The sequence below is a fragment of the Physcomitrium patens genome, chromosome 4 (assembly GCF_059467195.1).
Source record: "Physcomitrium patens ecotype Gransden chromosome 4, ASM5946719v1, whole genome shotgun sequence".
Lineage (NCBI taxonomy): Eukaryota > Viridiplantae > Streptophyta > Bryopsida > Funariales > Funariaceae > Physcomitrium > Physcomitrium patens.
Window position 1 is genome coordinate 9,498,069 of NC_143413.1, and position 11,258 is coordinate 9,509,326.

The following is an 11,258-nucleotide window of genomic DNA, read 5'->3' on the forward strand; positions in this document are numbered from 1 at the left end:
TTTCATAAAAATTGAATGCGTGTATGTATGTATGTGTATATATATATATATATATATATATATATATATTATAGATTTTAGAAAAAATTAATAAAATTATATGTAAACAAGAAATTTATAAGTTTTTGAATTTTTTCTATTGTTTGATAATTCTGTAAGTCAAAACCATAAAGTACATAGAATTTTTATTTTTATTTAATTGTGGTTATATTATATACATTTTTTTATTTTTTTATGATGTAAAAAGAATTTATATAGAAAAAAATACATCAGTATAATAATAATAGTAGATATCAAATTTTACAAAATAAAAATATCAAATATTTTATATATCGTATGAGTTTTTAATTTTTAGATATACTTAATTTGTAAAAATAATATGAATAAATATATATTATTTTTTTAATAAAAATATTTTAAGATTACATCTTTGTTTATGTGATACAAAATTGTTCTTCTAAACCATTAGTATGATATTTTGGTGTTTGTATATTTTTTCTATTCTAGCGTTTTTTATCTTTTACAATGAAAACTGCTCACTACGAGCAGATTATCTTCTTGAATACTAATATACATGATATCGTCTGCATACATGTATGCCGGTTAGAGTATTGGTCACAAAAGAAAAAAGAAAAGAAAAGAAAAACTTACCTTCTCAAATTTGTCTTGCAGTAGGTTGCTCTTTGCCAAATCCACCGCGGCATTCACGCCATGCACAATCAGAGCAAAAACTAGCTGCACTCCCGCACAATGACTACCACTGTTGATGTTGGGTCAACTACCCCAATCACCTCCCAAACTTCTTCGGCTTGCCCTCCCCCACCAGCTTCTTCATCGTGAACATGTAAGTTGTGGTGCACCAACTTGTATTCCTTCACCTTCAAGCCACTCTCAAGAAACTGCATAGCTTTCTCTCCATGAACAGTGACGTAGCATGCGATGTTTTCATTACACCTGATTCCAAAAGAACGCATAGTGTATCTTGCCTTCAAAAAAGACAAGAGATTGACAGCTCAGTTGCTCCAACACCTTGGACGCGCAAGTCAATCTGTCGCCGCGCTCTCCCAACTAAGCTATCCACGCACAAGAACAAAACAGAATTGGATCATGAACGGCACCCTCTTGCCTCCTCGCAGTTGTACCATCATCCCGGCATAGTAGATCCTGACTTCCTCCTCAAACCTCAGGTCCTCATTTCTTACCACCATCGGTCCCTCGATCTCATCCGGCGTGTACGCCAGTCAGGTCATCAGCTTCTCCTACGCCACGCAGCAGATCCCCCCCCCCCCCAAACTCCTCGCTGCTGATTGCAAAAGGTGGTCTGCCAATCAAGGCTACTTTGCTCCTATCAACTACTTCGGCAGTGCAAAAAAAGAGAAATAATGAATTGCGGCTCTTGTATCGGGATAGGGTTGGAACATAGAGATTGCCGCCATCAACTCTTAAGTAGCTCTGCAGTTGGCACCACAACAATCTCTGTAGCTAGCATCGCAGCATCGCAGCATCTCCAGTTGTTTGATGTTTTGTATTGTATTTCTCTTCATGTTCATGTAGTGCTTCTGATTGGTGTTTTTGTTTTAGCCTGGTTTTTGACTGTTATCTATGTTGTGCTGTGTTGTAGGAGAATTGATATGATAAAGGGTTTCGAGGAATATTTTGAAGGCAAAATTAAACTCTCGGAGTCCTTGGAGCTTTTGGAGTCACCAGAGGTTAATATCTGATTGAAACCTGTGAAAAATTTGATGCCAAATGTCCCCCTCCTCAAACTACGACCCGATTGCTTAAGGTAAGTTGTGGTTTCAGTTTCAATCTAACTTCCTCCCTCTTGCATACGCCGTATGTGGCGAATTTTTGTATGTTTTCACTAACTATTTGTTCCTCTATTCTTTTTTCTGGCTATGCTGCTGTTCGTGTCCTCCCGTATTTTTTTCAGAGGTCTGGACAAAGCGAATTTTTATCTTTTTATATATGTCTGTGTGAATCTTGAAATAAAGCATCATACGCTGCTGTATTATTGCGAACGTGTACTAACGCATTTTCTCATACGGAGCTCAGCTCGTAGGCCACTTCATTGAGGAGCAATGTGTGAACCCAACTTTCATCATGCTTCATCCACAATTCAGGAGCCCTCTTGCCAAGTGGCATCGGTCTATTCCAGGCTTAACGGAGCAATTTGAGTTGTTTTTGAACAAACACGAGGTGCACAAACAATATCTGCTCGTGTTTTGAAAGCCCGCAGATGTATTTTGCCTCAACAACTGTTCTTGTACAATCCGTTTGTTGACGATCGCTGAGCCTGCTCGATATTTTGTGGCAGGTGTGCAACGCTTACACTGAGTTAAACGACCCAGTGGTTCAAAGTGAGCGGTTTGCTGATCAAGTCAAGGTGCATAGCTATTTCTCCTCTTTGTCGTTTACTACGTTATGAAATTTGTATTTCAAATGGAGAGTGATTCGTCCATCCTTCTTGGATTCCTCGCAGGACCGGGAGAATGGAGATGACGAGGCAATGGCCATCTATGAGAACTTCTGTACTGCACTTGAGTACGGATTGCTTCCAACAACTGGATGAGGCATGGGGATTGACAGATTCGCGATGATGCTCACTGATTCCCAAAACATCAAGGTGTGATTAACTTATTTGTCGATGTAATTATATTGTGCAGATGATGAATCCTTTCTGATTATATCTGCTTGTATGTACTTTTATGTAAATCCTATTTACACTTCACTAACTTCCCTTGGAACACAATTTGAGTACTATTTCTGTTCTTTCTGTCAATAGGAGGTCTTGTTGTTCCCGACCATGAAGACGTGATGGAGCCGTCGGTCCGAGCAGCAGACGATTTGTCTTCGTAGGCTTTTTTGCGTCCGCCGTTGAATCGACTCAACATTTTCATTCATTCGTTATCATTAGGTCGCCGTCACTGCCGAGTGATGATTTGCTTATACTGGTCATGAACCTCAGATCGATGACGTCTGCTACAACACTATTGACCTACGTCCATCGCTTGTAATTACCTTGGGGTCCCTGTATCTCAGTTATGCGAGCTTGCAAGTTGGGGAAAGATATTCATGAACAATTCGTGTAAATCCTTGGCTCAGCTTGTTCTTCAGCTAGCGGCACTCAAAGTGCTTTTGTGAAGTAGATTTATTAGATGCAATATATCTTTGATATCTGTTTTCGGTAACATTGAAAATATTTCAAATCACAGTAAATTTTTTAACATAAAAAATTTAAATGGTATAATATAAGACCTATAGTAAATACGTTTTTTATACCTTTAAATGACTCCTTTGTATCTTTATTTTATTTGATCATTTTCTTAAACTATAATTCACAAGTTTTAAATTTTAACAAAAAATATTAAATAAAATTTAACAATAATAAGAAAATTATATAAATCATGGATTGTGTTCTATTATCTAAAAATTTGTGAAACCCTAAAGAATATAAACTATTTTAGAAAATATAGATAGATAGATAGATAGATAGATAGATTTTTACTTAGAAAAGTACATTAAAAATATTAATATTTTTACATCATTCATTTAAAAAATAAAATAAATATGATAGTTTAATAGATAAATATATATATATATATAATATATTTAAATTTATCTAAAAAAATCACTATGTTTCATATTAGCTATTAGCTAAGCTATTTTATTAAAATAAATTATAATTTTAATCTCATTTTTGGTTTAAAACACATAATTAGATAACAAAAATTAAAAAATATTTAAATCTTCTTCTAATTTTCTATAATGACCGACAAAAATTAATAAAATCTTACTTTAATAAACCTTAAAAAAATTCCTCAAAATTTATTGATTAAATATAAAATAAATAAAAAAATAAATAAATCTACCAAGTAAATAAATACTTTAAAAATAGTAATCTAAAAATTCTATTTATTTTATCATGTCTTTTTTGATATTTTAATAATAAAAATAATAATTAATTTCAAAGACTTATAATAATTACATAATTAATATCTACCTATAAGATTTTTAGAATCCTAAAAATAATTCTTATTTCTTAGAAATACTAAATCATTTTTAAAAATAAAATTACCATTTATTTGTTCAAAAGATCAATAAGTGTATCATTTAAGTTATATTAATAAAGATTACAAAATATATTTTTTAATGCCTATGAAATTATATTCTATTAAAAAATATTTTTAATATATATATTATTATAATTAGGTAAACTAAAAATTAAAAATATTTAAAAGAAAAGATTAGAACTATTAATGATTAATTTATTGAAGTTACAATAATCTATAAACATTTTTTAAGATTATTTTTTACAAAAAATATTAGCATATCTACAAATATATTTATATATTTTCAAGTAAAATTATTTTTAAAAATTTCATCAATGTACATTTTTAAGTTGCTTAGTATTGTTGACATGTATATTGATGGTGGAGTTGAATAGAAGTAGATAAAAATAAATTAGAAAGGTAATATCTTGTATATGAAATAATAGAAAATATTTTTATATGCAAAATAGAGTTACAGGAATTATGTGGTGACAATAACTTCTTTAAGGAGTTTCTTTTACTTTTATATAGCGACCATAGAAGTATTGCTATAGAAAATGTTTTTCAAGCAAACACTAAATTCTTGTCTAGACTAAGATTTTTTTTTTAAAAAAAATATCTTATAAAAATTCAAAATTAAATATATTTAAAATTCAAATTATTTATTAAAAATTTTAGAAAAAATATATATAGTAGCATTTTATCTCAATTTAATCTACTATTAACATAATTTCTTTTTTTTTTTAATATGTATATTTATATTTTAACATTTAGTTGAGATTCTGATAAAATCTCTTAATATTTGATTTTCTTCTTTAATGTATTTTACTTTTATAAAATTATAATACTTATTTAAATTATCTCTTTTGTTTTAAAATAATATCAATAAGTAACAAATAAAACAATATAAACAAAGATTCAAAAAATAATATATATAGACTCTTTTGTGTTGAAAAATTTGATCATGAACAATTTTATCTTTATCTTTAATAACTTAAATTTTATTCAATTAAATCGAAAAAATATTTATATTAAATATAGTTTTAGTCTAAATAATTTAGTACTCATTAAAAATAGAAATAAATAAAAGATACATTTTGAACTATTCAAAGATATTTTGACTATAATATAATAATATTTGTTCTTACATATGTTTTTATTGTTTTGCAATACTTGATGAATGATAAATTTTATAAAATTTTTAAATAATTTTTTGTATGTTATTTTTAAAAAAATATCTATTTAAAAAAAACAAACTTAAAGATGTGAAGTTATGTCTTTATATATATATATATATCAAACAATTTAAGTAGAAATTTTGAAATATTTTGTTTTAGATAATGGTATAGAAATAAATTTTAAGAATATAAAAACTATATTAATTAAAAAATATATATTTAGGACTGTATAAGATATTTAAGGCTTCTAAAAATTTGCTAACTATTAGTAGATATTTATTAATGATTTTTTTTAATTGCTCCACTTATACTAATAACTTTAAATAAAAAATACAATATAACGGCTATAAAAACAAGAATTTAAGGTTTGATAAACAAAATTTACAAGAACTACAATTTTAAGCTATTGTAAATTTTTAAAGCCATTATTTATAAAAGTATTAATAATAAACTTTGCATTCAATACAGAACTATAATAATTTAATTCATATAATATATATTTTATTCTTTATTCTTTATTTGAAAAAATATTTTAGTTTTTCAAATTAATAAAAAAAAAATACAAGGAAAAACTCTTTGAAATTATAAATTTATTTTAAAGATGGAATTCTAATCTAGATAGAATTTTTAGAACATTCACAATTTATTTTAATAAAAATAAGCTTGAATACTTATGTCGATGTGTATCTTAAATTTTTATCAAATATAGTGAAGTACAAATATGACAAGATTTTCATTTAATATTATATATTATTTCCAAAACATTAACTATTGGATGTCGTTTTTAGATATTTTTATCTTACATCAAAGGAAGAAAATTCTACATATGATTATTAAAAATCTATTTTTTAGAAACTTCAAAAGGTATATACTATAAATTATATATATATATATATATATATATATATATATTATTCAATTTTTTTTAATAAATTTTAATTAAATTTTTAAAAAAACCTTGTTATTTGTTAAATTAGAAATTAACTTCAATATAATTTTATTTTATTTGACTCAATTTAATTTTAAAGATATTCTTCTCAATTTTATAGGACATCTTTTTATTCAATAAAACTAAGTACAATTACATTTATTTCGAGTACAACATGATTTTTCAATAACAAGAGAGTTTAAGTTCAACATGATTTTGGAGTTTATTTAATATTTTTGATTGTATAGAATTTTAAAACCATTTTCTATTCTAAATCAACTATAGCCATGTTTTATTATAGATCAACCAACCTCAAATTCTAACACCTAAATTGTTGTTTTGGTCAGTTGTTTAGTTAAAATGACACATTTTGTACCTTATTCTAAAACCATTTTAGGTGAATAAATAACTAAGACATTTTTTTAGAAATATCTTTTTATATTATTAATTCTTAAATCGTATTTTATTTGATCTATAGACACCACTTTTTAATTGAAGTTTTAGAACATGTTTAAAAATATTCAAGATGAAGATTAAATTAACATTAAATTTTAATGATTATATGAACTTAACAAAAATAAAACACAAAATATAAAACAAAAAAAAAATCCATGAATTAAGTATTAGAGCAGTATTTGCAATATACCATCAATTACCATTAAGAAAATTAAATAAGTTTTTTGTCAATTGCCAAAAAAATTGTAATGAGATGATTCATTGATCTACTTAACAAAGATCATTTTTTTAGCTAATGGGTTATATTTATAAATAAGAAATTTTAACTTCTTAAAATTCAATAATTATATAGTATAAGATTTTGCAAATAGATTATTAGAATTCTCCACAACAATAAACATACAATTGTAGAAACTGAGAAATAACAAGAAACCAATGCATACATTTTTACAAAGAATTAAATTTTATTCAAAGATAATAATATAACGTGGTTTTTATAGAGTTTTAGAAATTTTATTTAAATTATATGATTTTTAAATTTAATTAATAAAATTTTATTTGAAATTAAAAAAATCTTAATAATTTATCTAACTAATTATATATAAGATTAATCTATTATATTTTAAAATCTTATGAATTTATAAGAACTATTCAAAAATTACAAGCTTATAACCAATATTAAATCTTAAAATAATATTTTAATATAAATAAATCATAAAAGATAAATATTATATATACAAAGATATTTTTTACTATTTTCATAAGTAAAAATATTATCTCTTGTGATATATTATTTTGCACCTAAATTTACAAATAGATAACTATTTTTTTCTAATTTTTAATGTTTTGAGTTTTATTAAAGAAAACATTATTATTAATATTAATTAAAATATTTTATTGTAAGGAAATTTTAATTAATTTTTAATATTAAAAATATCTTAAAAATCCTTGGTATAAATGACACCTTGTGACATTAAATTGTTCTATTTAGAATTGATTTTAGAGTTTTATTGAATTTTAAAAGAAATCTTCAAAATCTATAAACAAGAGATATCATATAGAATAAATACTAAAGAAGAGAAGTTGACTCTTTTAAGAAATGTAACTAGCTGAAATCATTTTTAAAGCATAAATTGATTTAATGTGGCCACCTAGATAGTCTCCATTAAGAGTGGTCATATCCAATTCATTGCGGTTCATAAAAAGTTAATGATAAAATTCAAATAAATTATATTTTATTTAATAAAAAATTATTTTCAAAATTATAAACATGTCCAAAATTTATCTAGTTAAGCAAAAAGAATGCAAAATCTAAGATTTATAAGTAAATGGACAAAATAAAGTTTTTTATCCTAAAATATAATCAATTTGGTAAATCAAAAAAATATAAGAAATATGAAAAACATAAGAAGTGTTTATTACATCATAGAAAATATTTTTTTATTTTTTTAAACCATAGCTCATTAATAATTCTAGCAAAACAAGGTAGCATTCATGTAGAGTGATAAGAATAATTGAATCTAAATTCACTTTGGTCTGATTAAAAAATAAATGTAAAATAATTACATGTATTAAAAATAATACCATAAATTAGAGAAGATAGCTCTTATAATAGAGTATATTTTATGATAATTAAAGTCAATTATACATAAGTATATTAAATAAATAAATATATATATATATATATATATATATATATATATATATAAATAAGATGAATTTAGGTCTAAAGTTTATTTTTAATTATAATACTTGAGATGGATCTAATAATTTGTTTATCTACTATTAGCTTTAATTACAATCTTACTATACTTTTGCAAACTTTTATATAATCTCTTTTATTCATCAAGAGTGATTAAAGTCAAACAAACTTTAATACAAGCCTATAATTCTAGTATTTCTTTTGAAAAGGTCTCATATTGGTTCAAATAATATTTGAGAATTGTCTACAGAAGTTTAATTGGATTGTGGTTAGAAGATTATGATGATCACTTGATAAGGCAAAATCCTTGTAAATTCAACCACGAAGTTATAAGATTAGATGTATGCTTTGGATCATTCTTCTATTAAATAAACATATTTTTAAAATTCAAATTATATGGATGAAATGCACAAATCAACTTGCATTCTTAAATCTCCTTGTGAAGGTATCAACCCATTATTCTTTCAATCATGCACATCATGCCATGGCCTTCCACAATCATACAATCCCATATCATTGCTCCTCCATCTCCAATCTTCACCATCTCATGTACTCCTTTGGTTCTCAAAGACTCTCTTACAAATCCAACACAAGCTATGACCATTAGAGCAAAACCAATTTACTTTTCTTTCATCAAAGAGCACAACATGTGCCCATCATCACATGTCTAATGTTCATGATGTTTTGCAAACTCAAATCTTGACTTTATATGACTAGTTGTGAGCTTTGGATTCTTTTGTTTAGCTTTAGATTTTAAGCATGCTTGATATAATATCCTTCACACAATGGAATGAGACACAATAATGTGGGCCTTCTCTTTCATGTAGATGCCTACATTGGATATTGTCTCAAAGCCACCAATATAGATTGATTCCACACATAACTCTAATTTGTTACACAAAACCTTCTTGGTCCACTACCAATACTATAATCTATACCATTCAACGCACGTAAATATTGCTTACAAAGCTAAGCAATAAAAGTTTGGAACACTTGCAAATCTCTGGCAATCTTTTTAATACTATCACTACTCTTAAGCCTTGCTAAAGCATCAACATCTAGCTATTGTCATTCAACTTGAGTGGCATACCTTAATGAGCCATTAAGCCATTTTGTTATAATATGCATTGGTGGTGTATAAGATTATACAACAAAATATATTGCCATCATGTAGATCAAATCACCCACACTAAGTTTGAGAGTATGGATGCCCTTATACACCACCAATGCATGCATGGGACGTGGTTTCATGTGAAAAAAATAAAAAAAATAAAAAATAAAATTCGGGGTCTAGTATTGTGCACAAGATAATTCACTACATGAAGCGACTTTGGTAAAAGATGAAAATACAAAGAAGCTTTCTCGTTGGTCAAAAATGAACAATCCAACACTGATAGTAACAATCAAAGTTGGTGAAATTTGAGTAAAAAAAGACGCTTAGTAACACATTATTGCAATAAAACCACACTTACCTCCAGTTCTAGACCTTTACTGGCAATCTATGTCCAACCAGAAATAAACAACACTTTCTTAGCAAATAGCTTCGTTGCTTTCAGCCCAAGTTGACTACAAAACATAAGAAGTGCTAGAAAGTCAGCTTGTATTTTAATTATAATTGCAACACTTTTGGTAATGGCAGTTCCATACTACAACCGTAAGTCTGTCTCGTAAACTCAAGGCAACTGAAAGAAAGTCTTTCTTCAAGTATGCTTCATCACCTTCGACGTGGTCTCGCCAACATAGGTGTAGATGGACATTCCACAGCTAAATGTCCCCGACCTCCACAATTATTGCAGACCACAACCTGGAAAAACAGCAGATCGAGACACAATGTCAAGTCCGATTTCCATTCCATTACAACAGTCCGGATACTGAGCTGGAAGAAATAAACCTTGCCTCAGTAATGGCAGCAAGTATTTTTCAATTTTCACTAAAAATAAATTGGACAATACTGTAGTTCGTGACTAAAAATAAGGCAGGTGTCACTTGTGATCAGAAAGACTAATACGCTTTAGACATACCTGCAAGCATTCTTTGCTTTTGTGACCGCGTTGGTGACAATTATGACAAACCATATCATTCGGATTAAAAGTAGAAGTAGGTCCTCGAACAGGAGGGGCAGAGTCCATCAGAGGACAATCTCGTACAATGTGACCCGGTTGGCTGCAGCCATTGCACACGGGACTATTGAGGCAATCCCTTACCAGATGCCATAAATTTTTTTATATCTTATGAATGATGTTTTTCAAGAATTTTTAGATGATTTTGTTGTCTATTATCTAGATGATATCTTAATCTATTTTGAGAACATAGAAGAATATGAACTTCATGTTCATTGTGTGTTACAAAAATTAAGAGATATAGGACTTTATGTGAAGATAAAAAAAAAGTATTTATTCCATACTATTCAAGTTGACTTCTTAGCTTACATCATTTCAAATAATGGATGTATGATGGATCCTAAGAAAGTTCAAACTATTATGGATTGAAAGATCTCAAAAACGGTCTGAGATATCTAATGTTTTTTAGAATTTGCCACATACTATCAGATCTTCATCAAGGACTTCTTTCAAATTATAGCTTCTCTTATACATTTGACTTGTTAAGATTAAGTTCAATAGAATCAAGAAGCAGAAGCAACATTTGAAGTTTTAAAGACAACCTTTATTTCTGTACCAATCTTATATTGCATTGACTTTTCTAAGCCACTCTCTATAAAAATAGATGCATCCGACTTTACTTTGGAGTGCCATATTAATATAAATAGGAATAGATGATAAACTTTACTTAGTAGGTTTTGATTCTAATTTTTTTTCAGCAACCGACATTAAGTACAAGATCTACAATAAAGAGCTTCTTATAATTGTGAATACTCTCCAAAAATAATATCATTATATAAAAGGTGCTTCCAATCTAATCACCATATATAGTTGTAAGATAAG

The 11,258-nt window shown here is 27.3% G+C and overlaps 1 protein-coding gene, 1 long non-coding RNA gene and 1 pseudogene across 2 annotated transcripts; 1 reads left to right on the forward strand and 2 right to left on the reverse strand.

Moving 5' to 3' along the window:
- Positions 1-542: 542 nt before the first annotated feature.
- Positions 543-1,268, reverse strand: LOC141045344 (large ribosomal subunit protein uL5 pseudogene; annotated as a pseudogene).
- Positions 1,259-3,093, forward strand: LOC112281761 (lysine--tRNA ligase-like). Its single transcript, XM_073533704.2, has 5 exons — positions 1,259-1,786; positions 2,056-2,199; positions 2,318-2,386; positions 2,483-2,626; positions 2,786-3,093. Exons 2-4 carry the CDS (start codon positions 2,104-2,106, stop codon positions 2,570-2,572), a joined length of 255 nt encoding a protein of 84 aa, XP_073389805.1. The 5' UTR covers positions 1,259-1,786; positions 2,056-2,103; the 3' UTR covers positions 2,573-2,626; positions 2,786-3,093.
- A 6,599-nt stretch (positions 3,094-9,692) lies between these two features.
- On the reverse strand, positions 9,693-10,515 carry LOC112281091 (uncharacterized). The gene is made up of 2 exons (XR_002969506.3): positions 10,338-10,515; positions 9,693-10,120 (listed from the first exon to the last, which is right to left on the reverse strand). It is a non-coding gene; the product is annotated as an uncharacterized LOC112281091 (long non-coding RNA).
- Between the last annotated feature and the right edge of the window lie 743 nt (positions 10,516-11,258).